General features: G+C 52.5%; 1 protein-coding gene across 3 annotated transcripts in view; it reads left to right on the forward strand.

Moving 5' to 3' along the window:
- Positions 1-9,066, forward strand: part of LOC116938557 (arf-GAP with GTPase, ANK repeat and PH domain-containing protein 1-like) — a 176,386-nt gene extending 167,320 nt beyond the window's left edge. For all 3 annotated transcript variants that reach the window (XM_076059408.1, XM_076059407.1, XM_032945827.2), the window contains exons 17-18: positions 368-704; positions 1,609-9,066. In XM_076059408.1, the coding sequence (XP_075915523.1) occupies positions 368-704; positions 1,609-1,875 (604 nt within the window). In that variant the 3' untranslated portion in view covers positions 1,876-9,066. The remainder of the gene's footprint in view (positions 1-367; positions 705-1,608) is intronic.
- Positions 9,067-16,937: the final 7,871 nt, after the last annotated feature.

Here is a 16,937-nt window from a genome sequence, read left to right on the forward strand (position 1 = left end):
AAATAGTCTAAACGCATGTTTCTAAATGTGGAGGGAAAAACCGTAAGAAATGGAGAAAAATCCACATGACCACGGTGAGAGAGACATGGAAACTCCAAATATACAGGTGCCAGTGTCGGGATCGAACCCACAACTTCCTTTATACCAGGCGAGGTAGTTAACATCTCGCCACCATGGCACCCCTACTACAGACGTATAAAATTCGCTAAACGGTGTACAAATTAGGCAATTTTAATTGTTAAGCCTAACAACTTCTTTGTGGAGGAAACCCCCCCCCCCCCACTTTATCTTGCTGCGACCTAGGCTGACCGATCGAACACATCAGAGCCTCCGGTTGACGGTGTTGCTTGTTTTTCGCGTCCGCCAGGGAGGAGAAGGAGCGCTGGATCCGGGCCAAGTATGAGCAGCGCCTCTTCCTGGCGCCCATCCCCTACGCGGACGCCTCGCTGGGCCAGACGCTGTGCCGCGCCGTCCGCGCCGGCGACCTGCGCTTCGTCGTGCTGTTGCTAGCGCACGGCACGCGCAGCGACGTCAACGAGCCCGAGGAGGACGGCGATGATGACGACGACAACGACGACGAGGGAGGTGGGGGCACCGCCGGTGGCGGCGGCGGCCGTCGTCGTGGTGGTGACAGCATGGCCTGCACTGCGCTTCATCTCTCCTGCGCTCTGCCCGACGTCGTCATCACGCAGCTCCTCGTCTGGGTGCGTGTAGGGATCCCAATGCCCCTCATTATTTTTCCTCATTTAGTTTTTGTCGTGAGATCGGTGATGGGCTTTTGTGACTTTGTGACGTTGTTTTCACCAGGCCTTGTGGACTAAATGTATTTTTTTTTCTCCCAGGAAAGCCAACCTGTGTATTTAAGAAGAGCACAGTGCCCCGAATAGTTCCCTCCACCACCATAAAACAATTAATTGATCTCAAACTCCTGAATGTGACACATTCCCGGAGACTCTGGGGCCTTGGAGACAGAAAATAATGCCAATTCTTTACCCAGGAAAGCCACGCTTATGCTCAGGAGGAGTCTTGCGCAAGCAGACGTTTAATCGTAAATGGGTTATTTTTTTACAGCACATGCCTTAGCGTGTCTATAGAGTTCAGTTTGGACACTCGCAACATTCGTTATAAACACTGCCTTGAAACATAAAGAGAGGGTTGGGTGGTGACATTGTGGTTAGAGCACTGCGCTTCAAAACCTGGGTTTGATTCCCAGCCCTGGGGAAACCATCAGTGGTGGTAAGCGATGTCTGAATCAGTCCTGGGCACCACCTTCATCAACTCGCAGTTAGCAGCGTGAAGTATAAGTCTTGAGAATTCTCATGACCGACATGGCGTGAGGAATCCTACACCTCATAGATTAGGCTGGTGTTTCGGGCAATATCCCTTCAGCAGAGCAGAGAGTCCCTTTCGGCATAGTTCATGAAAAATGTGGCGAATTTCATATATATATTGCACTAATTAGCTAACCGTGCTAATCCCTGAATCGTGTTGTTGAATTTGTTCACCCATCCCGGCGACGCACGCCTTTGACTCTCCCGTCTTATGAACCCCCCCCCCCCCCCCTCCCGCACCGGGCCGCGTTTCTCTCCCGCGTCGTTGCGTACGCAGTACGGAGCCGACGTCCTCGCCCGCGACGCGCTTGGCCGCACGCCGATGACTTACGCGCGCCAGGCCCGGTGCCAGGAGTGCGCCGACGTGCTCGCGCAGCACGGCTCCCCCACCGACCACGAGCCGGGCCGCTACCCGCCGCCCAGGTTGGCCCTCTCGCCGCCACGGGGGACGGGCGGCGCGTTCCTCGCCAACCACGCCAAGCAGCCGAGCGGCGGACCCGGCTCCCGGCAGGGGTTCGCCGCACCCAGGCTGGGCAACGGATGAGTTCGCCACCCCGCCCCCTACACCCGCCCCACTCGCCCCACCCGCCCCGCCTGCCCCCTTCTTCCCAGAGACGTCGGACTCGACGCCGGCGGCCCCCGCTGACGAACCAACGGGACTTGCGATTGAGCCGTGCTGCGCAGCTCCACGTAGCTGGGACATTAGTAGGGAACCTTTGTAGTGAGTGAGCGTTCAACAGGAACGTTCTTCGGAAACTTTAGCGGTGAACGTTTTGCGATCGCATGGGTGAGGGGTTTTTTTCTGCTATTTTCACGCAGGCAGCTTGCTGTTGAGACCTTACCGTCATTCGAACGGCAGTTTAAACTTGTTTTTCTTTTTATGTTTTAATCGGCCACCGGGAAATGATCGCATGTGGCTTCTTGAAGAACGGTTTCCATTCACACTGCGAAACTGAGATTGATCAAAGGGATTGATGGTATTCAGCTTCGGTCTGTGTGGTGTATCATTACGGCCGGAATGCATTCACAGAGCCCGAACATGTGCTCGCCCTCTCTCCCTCTCATCTGCCAAAGTGATCACAGAAGGCACATAAGTAACGTGTGAAACAATATTATTTATTTATTTATAATGCTTACGAGTTTTAAAAAAAAAGATGTACATATTGAAACCCAATTATACTTTCGGATGAGCCGATTAAACTTTTTTTTCGTCAATAAATTTTCACCACACGCAAAAGAAAGGGAGAAAGTTTAAATTGGCGCTTGACGAGTGTGCGTTCTAAACGTTAAAAGAGAAACTCAACATCAAGCACAATGGCTAATTGTGTTAAGAAGAAATCTACGGTTGGCTTGAAAATCGGCCCCGTGTCTGGGTCGCGTGTCTTTGATGGCGCAGATTCTCGTCGTCGTTAGACGAGGGCAATAACCGGTCCGCGCACGTTGGACCAAACGAAACACCCGCTGCCTTAATTCCACCACCTTTACATATCCACTGGAAGATGAGGGATTGTCGAGACTGAAGGGGAGCCATCCAGCAATAAGACTCAAACTTTTATAGCGATACAGATCTGTAATAAAGACCCTCCGTGAAGTGGCAAGCACAATATTTGATCGTAAGCGCCTTGGTGTATATTTCTTTTGTTTGTAATCGATACTTAAGAGGTGGGGAGGCGGGGGGCGGGGCACGGCGGTGTAAATGTGTTTGCTGCGTTTACAGTGATGTACAAAGTACTCCTTGTACTTTTTGTTCAGCATTAGCATACACCTCTGTGAACGCCGCGTGCAGGCATGACAGGGTATATTATTCACTCTTTGTGAGCAAGGCAGAGGTTGTGCACTACGCGAGGCAGCCACATGAAAGGGCAGGTTCGAGAATCAAGTCGAACCCAACAAAGGAGAGAAAGCAACCTTTAGATTTAGACAGCAGTCAGTCCGGGGTAATTGGCAGCAGGCGGACACAGAGAAGAGAGAAGGAGCGAATCTCCCATTGAGCAGGGAAACTTTGATGGAAAGTCAAGACAGAGGGAGAGAAGAGGGTGGATCAGAATTGAGAATATTTATTCATACTGGAGAAACCCGACGAGCTATAACGCTCTTTTTCACAGGTGACCGGTAGGGCCGGGTTCAGAACGTCACAACAACAATGCTGTGCGGGTAATCGGACAGACTTCCCCTTTTAGGGTTTTCTTTTTTCTTTCGTGGGGCAGCTTTGGACCAGCAAAAGCGGTGGCTGCTTTAGCCTCGTAGGCACAAGTGGACAACAGCCATAGCCACGCAAACTCGCGCGCGCCCCACCACACTCACAGCGTTCGCATTTCACAGGAGGGGGGAGCCTTGGCGGGTTTCGTGACCGAAATTTACCTGCTGGAAAATTGTCCTTTAAAATTCGACGGCGACGTGTGATAAATCACCATCGCCGTTGGTCGTCAGCGGGGATGGATGGATCATCGTATGCAGCAGTAATCATCGCATCATCAACATCATCTCCGGCAGTCATCGTCATCCTCCTCAGCTGCAGCAGAAGCATCAGCTGTGGCAGCAGTCTCATCATCAGCTGCTGTAGCAATCATCAGCTGCTATTAACGATCACCAACTGCGTCAACATTCATCACCGTTCACCACCACCGTCGTCGTCATCGTCGCCGTCAGCCGTCTCGATATTTATTTTTGCGAAGCGCCTTTCTCACATAAAAAAAACACATACGCAGTGTAAACGTGTTCGCGCACGCGTGTAAGTTTCATACCTGTCAACCCATACGGTTTACCCCGTATTCTTGTACAGGGAAATTGAGTTTTCAGGTCCATAAGGCGATACGGCCGTTTCAATACGGGCAACAACAAAAAAACCGTCTATTTTTTGTGTTTCTCCCTTGTGATGGGACTTTGTAGGATGAACGTTGAGATGTATAAAGGGCACGGGTTGACCAACACGGTCTGAATTGGTCTGTAATAAGGTAGGCACTGATAAGGGGTTGACAGGTATGATGCGTGTGTACGCGCGTGCGTGTGGTTACGCGTGTACGCGCGCGTCTTGTGTCCGCGCGTGTGTGAGTGCACGCGTGTGTGTTTCACGTCGTGGTTGCGCACCGCTGCAGCATTGCGCTGGCAAACTCGTCCGCCGCGTATAGGTTGCATAAATGTAATGGATGCTGGGAGCGGCGCGTGTGTAATGTAAATGGGCGAAATGTTTCCCCCCCCCCCGATGTTGCTCTTTTATGGCACTTGTTTGCTGACGGTGCTGATGCTACGCAGTGTGCACCGCGGAATAAGTGAATAACATCTCTCGGAGAGAGGGGGGAACGTAAGGATTGGATAAACAACAACAACAACAACAACATTCTCCATCCCCCCACCTCCCCCCACCGGAGATATGAGCCACAACCAGCCAGGCCCTCCCAGCCCCCCACTCCGCTACCCCAGTCCCCGCTCGTTGGTGTGAAATAGCGAACAGTTTGGCTGCGTGGTGAGAGCACGGCACGCGTATCTTGGGGTTTGTTTAGCGAGATCGGGGAGGGGGGGGGGAGGAGGGGACCCCCCACAGACAGGAGAGGACTTGCACTGTTTTCGCGTGTGGAGCTTAATTAGCGCTAATTAAGCTGTGAGCGGCCTAATTTTTCACCATGGCGCGGCTTCCTCCGTGCTGGAGGGAGTCTTGCTTTTTTTTTTATCGGTGACATCCCCTCGACTCGCTGCCCCTCGACCTCTCTCACCCGTCCCCATCGCCACGGTGTCATGCAGGGGGGTGCCTTCCTCCGTGCGTGCGCTTGCGCGGGGGCGGTGCGCTCATCCTGGCCGGCCTGAGTTCGATTCCCGGTCACGGTTGACATCGGTGGCAAAAAATATCTTCTTACAGTGAGTGGGTCCTTGTCTCTTCCCACGTGGTCAATTTTCAGCCTTACTTGAGCACCTGTTGCCAGGTATTAAACCGACCGGCAATTGGCGAGACGAGGACGGTCGAGCGCTGGGGCCCGACCTAAGCGTTCCCCGGATGACACCATGCCGACCTTTGATTAAAAAAAAGGTGCCCTCCGACAGGGGCTCGCTCGTCGCCATCACAGGCTACTCGGGGTTCAAGCCCGTCGATTAAACAGCCGCACAGCTGCACTGCGGATTGACGTCCCCACTGGAGGGCGAAGCGGGTGTCGCTCCGAATGCTCCCGTGCTCTTCTTGTCCCGAGCGATGGTCGCACTGACACCAGTTGGTGACGTTTGGCGCACGGTACAACGGCGCAGCTGGCTTCTAACTACCTGGCGAGTTCGCGAGTGCAGGACGTGCACAAGGCGACCGTGAATCCATTCGCGTGTTATTCTGTCGTGCGACACGCGTGTTGTTATTCTGTCGTGTGACGGCGTGTGTTGTCGCTGCGTGTCACTGTGTGCGACAAGTGATTGACTCCTTATGTATATTCGTATGTGCTGAATATCGTTGTGCCGCTGCGTGAGACTCCGTATGCGTGTATCAGTGTGTGGGCGACTGCGCGTGTGTATCACTTGAACGTAATTCATTCATGGCATCAGAAGCGGACCCTGGTCACTCAAGGTTCGACTCAGCCTTCATAAATAATCATTCGTCGGGTGTCAGCTGCGGTGTATAGACATCAGCACTAGGGAGACAAAGGCGGTCGGGCGTGGTACTGACCACATATCACCCTCTCGTGCGCCACTTCGACCTTGATAGGTGCTCGCGTTTTTTTTTTTCTTTAAAAGGCCATGCGGGATGTCTTTGTATGTATATGTGTATATTAATGTGTACGTGTGCATGTTTGTCGCAGTGTTAATACAGTGCACGTGTGTGTGTGTATCACTTTGTATCGTTGTGTGGGGAGCGGTGACGCAGTGGTTAGCGCACTGCGCTGCGAACCCGTCGACCCAAGTTTGATTCCTACTCACGACCAATAACAGCGGCGCACGTTTGAACTGGCCATGATGGGCCCTCCCATTTGTCAAGTCTGCCTTCAATGAGTACCTGGTGCGGTGTGTACACATTAGCGTTGGGGAGGAGACGTTGGGGAGGCCGGGAGTGGTGTTGGCCACCCACACACACACACATTTGCCGTGCCGGCCTTCATAGGTGCTCGCAAGCAGCACTATGCCCAACAGCGCGTTAAAAGGCTATACAGGGGGGGGGGGGGTCTTTGTATTGTCACTGTGTATGCGTGCGCACCACTCCGTATATGTGTGTGCGTGCAGCACACTATGTCTATACCGTATGTGTGTACCACACTTTACCATCGTGTGTGCAAAGCCGTCCCTCTGGTACGGTGAATTGGGGCGACCGCCCCGGGCCCCGGGCTTTGAGGACCCCCCCCCCCCACGCGCTTCGACGTCACGGTGTGTCAGATGGTTTAGTTTGAAGGCGCTGGGGTTGGGGGCCCACGCAGAGGGAATTGTCCCCGGGCCCCACACCCCCCTATGCATGGCCCTGTGTGTGTGTGTCACATTCTGTGTGTATCACATTCTGTATGTGTGTGTGCCACATTCTGTGTGTGTACCACATTGTGTGTGCCACATTCTGTGTGTATGTGTACTAGTCTGTGTGTATCACATTATGTATGTGTGTGCCACATTCTGTGTATGTACCACATTGTGTGTGTGTACCACATTGTGTGTGTGTGCCACATTGTGTGTGTGTACCACATTGTGTGTGTGTACCACATTCTGTGTGTGTGCCACATTGTGTGTGTACCACATTGTGTGTGTGTGTGTGCCACATTCTGTGTGCGTGTACCACATTGTGTGTGCCACATTCTGTGTGTATGTGTACTAGTCTGTGTGTATCACATTATGTATGTGTGTGTGCTACATTCTGTGTATGTACCACATTGTGTGTGTGTACCACATTGTGTGTGTGTACCACATTGTGTGTGTGTGCCACATTGTGTGTGTACCACATTGTGTGTATGTGTACCACATTCTGTGTGTGTGCACGCGTTTACACGCGGGCGGACAGCTTTAACGTGTCGGCGTGGAGGGGGGGCTGGAGGGGTTGTTTCTGTCGTTTTCTCTTCTCGCCCCTCTATATCCCTCCCTCCTCTCTCGCTGTCTGGGCAAGGCGCATTATAAATCTGCGGAGGGGTGCGCGTTTTGGCAGCTCGCGAGCCTAGATAATGGCGATTGTCACAATCGCTTAGAGCTAATCTGTCCGCGGAGAGGAGGAGGAGGACGGTGGGGGCGAGGGTGGATGTGAGGGGAGGGGCGGGGAGTTGTGGTGGTATAGTGGTGGTGGTGGGGGGCTGGTTGGCGGTGGTGTGGTTGAGGCGAGCCGAGCGGCGGATATACACTGATTGCCTTCTAATGGAACATGATGAGCTATTAGAGCGGACAGCGGCGCGGGGGAGGGGACAGGGAGAAGGGGGGGGGGGATGTGCCCAGAGCCAGTCCGCTGGGGGTGAGGGGTTGTAGGAGAGAGAGAGAGGGGGGGGGGTCTAGGGGGAAGGCGCTCTTTACCTTCACAAGCCCAAGCCGATGTTAAGAGCATGACGCGTAGCGGGTGTCGCCTGCGCGTGCTAACTCCGTGTGTGCCGCGTGCTCGCAGAGCGAAAGAGTCGCGGGGGGACGCAGGCGGCGCGCGTGCGCGGCACGTGGGAACGCGTGCAGCCGTGACGGGGGGACGTCTATGCCCCCCTCTCTCTCCCTCTTGTCCTCCATCCCTCTGTCTCTGCGTCTCTTCCCTGTCTTTCCCAAGCCCCCCCCCCCCGCCTCACACCGCCCCCGATCTCTCCATGACTCTGTTTTCACATTTCTTGTCTTGTCCCCCTGTGTGTGTCTCTCTTTCTCTCCGTCTATCTCGCTCCTGCCCGTGAAAAAGCGACGAGAGTAAGAGGCGTGTGGCTTTCTCGCGGCGGTCTCGTGTGTTTGGAGCTGTGAAGTGTGTGGGGGGAGGTCCGGTGAAGAGCGAGCCAGTGAAGAGATATTTCGGCCTGGCCAGTTTCGCTGACACTACAACACCGACATTCCGCACGCGCTTTGTTAGTGCCCGGCCGAAGCGAGCGGCGATTGTCTCCCGGCGTTGGTGATCGTGTCCTCATTAGGAGCTTGTGAAAGTACGACCTTTCACGGCTTAGTTTCAATAGGATGACTATCAGGGCTAAAGGGAGATTATGGGGGGGATTGTTTGTTTGTTAAAGATAATCTCCCCTTATTTTGAGTATTCCACCCACCGCCCAATAGCATAATTTTGCTTGTGTTCGTTTGTAAATCATTTGCGAGCACGTCATCGTCAGGCGGCTTCAGATAGTCGCCAGGGCTCAACATCCTCCGATGAAGTCCTTCCAACCGTCTCGCCTCTCCAAACCCGACATGGAGGCCCGATCAGCTCCCTCGCTGTGAGAAATCATCTCAATGAGAAGAAGAAGAAGAAAGAGGAGGAGGAGCAGCAGAATGAGAAAAGTCGAATGGGATTCTCTGGCCGGCGTCGTAGCGCGAGATCGAGAGTCGTACAAACGTCCAATTGTCAACTTACGAGGAGGGACGATAGTTTACAACGCGGCGGATCAGTTCGACGTATTCGACGAGAATTAATCGGTTTCCCGTTACGACGACGCGTTGCGTTGTTGGGGGTGGGGGGGGTTTGTTTGCGTTTTATTTTAAAAAAATGTGTACAAGTAGTAATAATAACAAATGACTTCAACGATGATAACTGTGCACTGGAAATGCGAATGTGTAAAAGTGTTTGATGTACAATCTTTGTAAGTTTTATTTATATTGTGTAAATATATTTTGTTTTGAAAAGCGACCTTTTTGTAGTTTGTGTGTGTGTTGTGTGTGACTTTCAATTGAAATAATTTTCCGACAATTAGGCGGACGGGCGCGCGTGCTTTTAACGCGCGCGATGTTTACATTTGGCCCCTTGCAAAAGGTTCAATTACCGTGGCAATTAAGGAGATATATTTTTAAATCGCTTCACATCGCCACGTGGGCAAGCCGATGCGCATGGAAACGAACGAGTGGAGCAAATGCGCATGTTTATTCCCAGTTGAAAGAAAATCACGTTTGTGCTCTGAAATGTATTTCACGTCGCATGTTGTGCCGGATGTAATTCCAGCGTCTGCCTCGTGCGCCGCTCACTTTGCCTTTCAATTAATTATCGAACGTTTGGGTCGCGGTGCCACTCACTTTTTGTACAATATTTTTTTTAGATATAGACATCAGCCGAGAACAACGAACGCGTGCCGTCGAGCGAGTGATTTGGAACGAAGTGTCTTCGCATACAATGTACAGCACTCTGCGCAATGTGAGTAGCGTACACATTGCTGGAAACGTCGTAGGGTTACCTACTGAATTCATACATCGCAGGGTCGCGATCGTGGCGGCGACGGCCGTGAATGGGGCATTCGTGCAGCAGTGTATTGACCGTGGCTGCTGCTGATGACAATGATGATGATGAACGAACCGGTTTGGGCCCTCAACCGCTTTCTCTCGGCTTCAGCGTCACACTCCTCGGGAGGCGATTTACTCGGTCAGATCACGGAGGGGAGGGGAGGTCATGTGTTATATTTAGTTGGGCTTTAGTCCGATGCTTGGAGGGAAATTTAGAACTGGGCTGGCTCTGCCCTATGAGCGAAACCAACAAGTCTCCCGGCTGTAATGTTGGCATACCGTGTCAACCCAGACGGTTTAACCCAGTCTTCTTGTACGGGGAAATTAGAGTTTTCAGGTCCATACGGCGTACAGCCGTTTCAATAGGGGCAAATGTTGTCTATTTTTTTGTGTTTCTCCCTTGTGATGGGACTTTGTAGGATGAACATTGAGATTTATAAGGACACGGAGTGACCAATAAAGTCTGAATTGGTCTGTAATAAGGTAAGCACTGATAAGGGGTTGACAGGTACGTGTTGGTGACACAAATTGGGACGTTATTGATTTTCGGATTTGTCTCTTTATACTACGCCGTAGCCTCGACTGTGTCTTTCGTGCTACAAGTCAACGCACTAGGCCCCCTTGTTGGAGTATACGATTAGCATTGACATCCCTCGGTCGCGATTGGCCACGGTTTTAGAGTCCCCGGTTAATAGCAAAAGTCTCCCATCAAGGGAGGCGAGGGATAAGTACCAGCACGGCTCAGTAAACTGCAGCGCAAGCTGTGATTGTTAGACGCAGGTAACGCTCGCGGGTCATTGACGTGGGCGGCTGTAAATGCTGAATGTGCCACACTCTCATCTTTTGGGGCTCGAATTCTCATCATCCTTTCCGTCAGATTTTTTTTTATTTAAGGGGAAAAGCCCCGATGCTTCCATCAGGGCACCACGAATGCGCGGTGGCCCTTTGTAGATGCGGATCTGCCTTGAGTTGTGACGGAAGAGCACTCAATTGTTCATGAATTGGTCATGGTCAATGGGGGAGGGTGGGGGCGCATTGTCGTTGGTTATCTATAAAGGATCGACCCGGGGCTTGAGTTTTGTAACGACCGAGGTTAGGACAATATAGATATTGTAATATTGCACTGGTATACATAATATAAATACACATAAGTCAGTACACAGATCGTAGATCGCCAGCCGGAAGTATGCCTCCATTGCCAAGTGCTTCGTCCTCATGCCAGTGATGACGTTGTGAGCCGAAATGAACCCCACCAAGACGAGCGGCGTCGTCTCGATGGAAACGAGAAGAGCTTCGAGACAACTCCACTCGGCTAAAAGCGGTTTCTCAAAACTCAACAACAGAGAACATTCATCGTATACCACTGCCTTATCACGGAAACATAGCAATATAAGTAGACTGACGTTTGGGGCAATGATCCTTCTTAAGAGCAGAGAGGCCAAAACGTCGTCAGGCCTGATTAAGTTGGAATTTCTGTCATTGTGATGTCATTGTGATGTCACGTAGAGCCAGTCCCCTTATCGCTGTAATTTAAAATTAAATCCTCACGCGTTTCGGTTATGGGAATTGTTTTGACCATACAATACTTGAGCACGCTGGTCAGTGCGGGTTGGTGAAGGGGGTTGCTCAGAACAGCTGCGGATATCACTCGCCGTCACTGATGTTCGCCGTGACCCGGGAATTAACCTCTGCACCTAAGTCGCTCCACGCCGGGTTTGCGACTCTTGGCGTGAGTCGCCCGTCTGGAACTGTGCCCTGCTCGCTGCCGCCAACCCCGCAGCCCCTTGTTCTAGTTCGTCTCGCGGGTTGGTCTCGTCCCCCCCTCCCTCACAGACGAATCCCATCGGGGACTGTGAGCGTTTGAATGCAGTGACCGCGCAGCGCTTTGATTGAGCAGTCCCGGAGCGACGCCCTGTGACGTCGGCGACAGGCTTGACGACTCCGAATCCGTTGTTGTCTCTCTGCAACGATCGTCGGCCCATTTGGACCGGATTTCCACAATCATGAATTCGGCCACGTGAGTTCAATTCCCGGCCACAGCCGACATCTGTGGCAAGTGACATCCGAACTTGTCCTCTCTGCCCCCGCCTCCCCATCCCCGAACTGAAAGGCGTGTTGAAGTACGGACAAACAACCCCCATGACCGACGCGGTGTTAAGGGAGGCCTCTGTCCAGTAGTGGATTGACACAGGTCTGTAAAAATAGACGTTTTATTTAAGCAGCGGACGGCTGCTTTTTCCTTTGCGCATTACAAGCGCGAGTAGTTCATCTAAAATTCGGCGAACTGGCGCAAAAAGCAATGCGTGACCTTGATGAATCTGCGCTATTTATTTTGACATGGTCCCATTCATATGCGACGCCTCCGGTTCGTCAATATTTCCAAGGCTCTATCCCGGGAGATTGTTTTTGTGTCGCTCCTCTAACCGCACGAACAAAAAAAAACCACCCCCTTTTCGCGGCGCACGTAGTTTCATTGGTCACTTAGAAATGCCCTCTTTCCTCGCGAGCGAGTCGTTAAACTCGGGACACACGTGGGGAAGACACTGGGAGTCGCGGTTGGTAAGTAAAAAGTGCGGTGTTGTGGGGGATGCATAGAGCTCATATTCAGATGTCCCTATGTATTGCCATATGTATATGTGTTGAACTTCATTCGCACCGTACGTCGCCAACCGTGCTAATAGGTGCGGGGGAAGGACAACAAACTAAACACGCAACGCAGTTCTAAAGAAATTTGTTTTCAATCTAACACGCGAGTTTTCAGATGCACTCCACTTATATTGATTGTCAACAGAGTCGGCTGTCTTGGACAGGGACACATCGCTAGAAGGGAGGGTGGGGGTGGGGGGTGATGGTGGTTGATGGCCGATGGGTGAGACTGGTGACAGAATGGCTACCAAAGGAGGGAGCTCGCACCCGAGAGGCGATAAGCCTCGCAAATGGAGCCGACGAGTTGGGCTCGTCGCAGCGCCTCCGACGAGCAACGGCCGGCCCCGTACGCTGCGAAAGAAGTCCAACCACGCGCAGGGATGTGGGACGCCGCGTTGGAAAGGCCTTCATCCAGCAGTGGCTGGACCACGGGCCCATGGTGGCGACGAGAGATGGGCCGCGTCTCGCGTCAAGACCTAAACGGTTACAAGTCCAGCTCGGGCGCTTGCCTGCCCCGAACGAGCGTAGGGTGGCGGGGCTCAGCTCCCGTTTTGCTGACCCAAAAACAAACAAACAAACAACAACAAAGTAGTGTCGCCGTGACGTGCTGGTGGAAATTCCACATTGCCACGTCGGTGGACGAGTCCATCCATGGGGGAGACCGCACCGCGAGTGCGGCGAGCCGCCAAGTCTCGCACTCGTCGCTGTGAGCCCGCCAAAGCGATCGCATCAGCACTGATTGCCCCCCCCCCCCCCCCCCCACTATCTCCCTGATTGAAGACCGAGGCGCGATGGGAAGAGAGGGGGGGGGGCACCGATAAGACAACCTCCTTTGCACCTGTCCGCATTCATTCATGGTCCGCATGTAAACATCAGCACCGGGGGAGACAAAGGCGACCGTGCGTGGGCTTGGCCACTCAAATCCAACCCTCGTTGTTTATTTCTGTTCTTCTGTGCCAGCCTTCATAACGGGTGCTCGTTAAAACAGCGCCCCCTTTACCCCAATAGCCACTTCTACATTGGGGGGGGGGGGGGGGGCGGGGCACATTTGTGTGGCTCGCGGTCTCTCTCGGCGCGCGACACCGCGTGATCGGCGACACGGCAATTTTACCTCTCGTTATCAATTTCTATAAAGAAGCCCCCCCCCCACCACACCCACCCGTGTAAATCTCTCTCGTTCGTTGCGCGGCGCGCAAAAGCAGCCGGGCGCACGGGGTCATAACGCGGAGTTGTGGCCGTCGTGGTTTCATTGCAGTCGCGAGGAGGGACGAGGAGGGAGGGTGAAGGGGCGACTGTGAATTAATTACGGGGATCTCTTCGCCACGTGTCTCACGCGACGTTCAATTACAGCACAAAGCATAGCCGTGAGCACCTCGCGGCGATAATGATGATGGTGATGTCATGCAATTATCTCGGGACCTTTATTTCGGGATGGTCGTGCCTTAGAGGACGGTAATTTTAGTTTTTTACTCTCTGCTGCTGATAATATTATTTTTATTTCATTCGTCATACATGATCTATCCACTGCTGGATAAAGGTCCCCCCCCCCCTCTCCCAAGCCGTCGCCATCTCTTACGATCCTGCGATGTTATTGATCATCCAGTTTCGTGAGAGATTGCGGCTGCTGGGAGAAAACCTTCGTGCGGCATTGGATTGGATTGACCGTGGCTGCCGATGATGATACATGATAATAAACTAAATACGTGATTTGTTTTTTGCGTCACTCGTACACCACAAAAGGCCCTCGCGCGATGACACCGGTCGAGAGAACACATGAGTGGCAGTTGTCGACTTGCCACTCGCGCTAAGGAGGACTTGGGGGGTGGGGGGAAGGAACCGAGGGGTCCGTGCGTAGTGGGGCCTGGGTGGGGGGTGGAGGCGCATGGGGATTTGGGGGGTATCCCTGCTGTGTAATCTCCACCCTGGATAGGATTAGGCTCTGCTTGAATGAGACGCCCCTGGGCGCGCGAGTGAACACCCGGGCACCATCTGCACGTGGAGAGTCCGGCCACGGTTTCGGGTTAGGCGCGCGCGACTTTTCATCCCGCACGTAGGAGTCAAAGGGGGTTGGTGGATCACGTCGGTATTTGTCGTGTATCTTATGGAAGAACTCGTCTCCACTATATGAATGTGAGATTTCCACCAGTGGCTCAGGATTGTAGTTGACACGAGATAAGCAGGACCCCCCTAAAGGCATCTTAAATGCGAAACCCGGTGGGGTAACTCGGGTGAGCATCAACTCCAATACCCACTGGGTTTGCAAGCCGGTCAAGCAGTTGGCAGTGCAGAAAGTGGGTTCGTAAAGCGACGCGTTGGCAAAGCGGACCATTGAGTGTCACCGCGTGCGCGGAGGGTTCTCTCAGCGCTCACTCCAGGTGCCTTCCGTACGAACCAAAACCCTCGACTTGGTTCGTGGGCCACGGCAGAGTTCGGAAAAAAAAGTGTGGTAGCAAACATTCAGGCCTGCCCGTTCGTGTAGAGTACATGGCCGATGCGATTGATTGAGGTGATAACGTGCGCTATTGTATTCGTATTGATGATTTAAAGTTGCTGCATCTCGGGTAGTGCCATAGAGTTAAATATTTGGTTTGGGCCCATGGAATATTAGCTTATGTAAAACAGGACCTAGCCAAACATCTCTTTGCTGAAAAAAAAAAGATATACTCTTGAGCTCTCCTGGCGCTTTGCTGAATAACAAATAGAATTACCACGACTACTGCGGTTATATTTGCATGCAGCATTCAGCTGCATCACATTTGTAAATTACGAAAAAAAAGCCCTCCATCGGCGTAATAGAATAATAGCGCTGGCTGGAATACCACGAGTTTTAAACACGAATGTGTAATAATCACTCAGCCTTTGTGTGCTTTACGGAAGACCACAATACACGTCTTCAGGAAAATGCCGTTGAATTGTTTTGCATACGCACAATGGTCGTGTGCATTCCCCGCATGTGTGCGTCTCGCCTGAAACTTCAGCTGCGTGCAGACGCTCAATGTGGATTTCGACGGTCGCTGGATCGTGAGAGACGGCGACGGCTTGGGAGACATTCATCCAGCAGTGGATTGATCCTTACTGATGACGATGCTTATGATGATGATTCCCCATCACCGCTTCCGACTTCAAATCCAACACCGCCACTCATTACCCAACTGCAGTCACCACCACCACCCACCCATCCACTGCAGTCGATTTTGCTCCGTGCAGCAGTCAATGCTACAGGAGATCATAGCTCCCCTCCTCCCTCCGCCCCCCTCCACCCCCTCGCTCCCCATGCCTCCTTTCGCCACCCCATCCCCGAGGCGGGAAGTGATGGATTAGATGCGATTACAGGAGACCACTACCCGATCCGTCGCGTTATCGGCCGAGGAGGGGATGGAGCCAGCGGGAGGTCCGCATTAAACTGTTCATTTCGCTCCTCCCTCGTCTCGAACCCTCGAAGAACAACGCGTGCTGCCGTCTCCTCTCTTATCCCTCCTCTTCTTCTCTCACTCACCTCGTCTCTCTCCACCCTCTCGCGCTCTCTTTCGTCGACTCTTCAACTCAAACCTCGCTTTAAAAAAAAAAAAAACAGTCCCCACACCGCTACGCAGCGTGAGGGTTTCCTCAAACACAATTCGCGCTGCCAGCACCCCCAGTGATGGTGTTTGTGGACTTTTAAGTGAGATGGAAGATCGCTGCGGCGGCAGTATATTCTGCAGGGTGGACCAGAAGTCCCCCAATACCCGTTGTGTGTTTATTTCGGTAGCTTCTAAGACGCGGGGTGTCGGGACTCCCTCGCCCACCGTGAAAATAAATTACGAGCGAGCGGCTCGCGATTCAAGATTCGCACTCGACGAAGGTGTCGATGTTCTATCAATGCTGTAAATTAGTATGCGCAATTAAACAAGAAAGATCAGACTGACAAAAATGATGGGGAACAAACAAGCGTCTTTATCGCCACGTACACATCAACAATAGCATCAGCCTTACCGGCATTCTAGACCAAACGTTTCACGGGCCACATCTGCTGACGAGGCTCAGAAATGTTGAAACATGTCTAGAGTTTGTTTACCCGCTCATACAGCTGCTGCAGCTGCTGCTGTTGTTATTTTTGGGATGTGAAGCACGGCCGTTGTCTATTATTTTACGATCGTGAATATAACGCGCGTATTAATCCGAGCACGTGGGATGCGTCCGATCCCGGTGAGATCTCGCAAGCTGAACATGGTTGCGCCTGGATCGTGTCTGAATGGTGAACCACCACGCCAACCAGTTTGCCATGGGCGGCAGAGAGCAGTGGAGCAACAAGAAAAAAACTGTTGTACTGTACTGCTATGCTCTCTATCCCTCACTCTGACCAGCGTGGTTAAATTATGGACAAATTATTCCACACAACTCGCACGGCGTATGGAATGATTGGCACAATGACCGCACATGTATAGACAATGGCGCTCGCGAGTAAACGCGCATTGCGTGTAAACGATGCTTCGTATCAATTCCATCCCTGTCCATGCAGTATTCTTGGGTGGGTGTGCGTCTTATAACACGGTATGCGTATGGACAGATTTCAACAAGATTTTTTGACACCGGGCACACACTTGGGACGCGTCTTATTTCCCCGAGCGTCTTGTAATCGGGAGAATACGGTAACTCGCCCCC

This window comes from Petromyzon marinus, chromosome 4 (genome assembly GCF_048934315.1).
Source record: "Petromyzon marinus isolate PM22_M1 ecotype Great Lakes invasive population chromosome 4, UKy_Petmar_22M1.pri1.0, whole genome shotgun sequence".
NCBI lineage: Eukaryota > Metazoa > Chordata > Hyperoartia > Petromyzontiformes > Petromyzontidae > Petromyzon > Petromyzon marinus.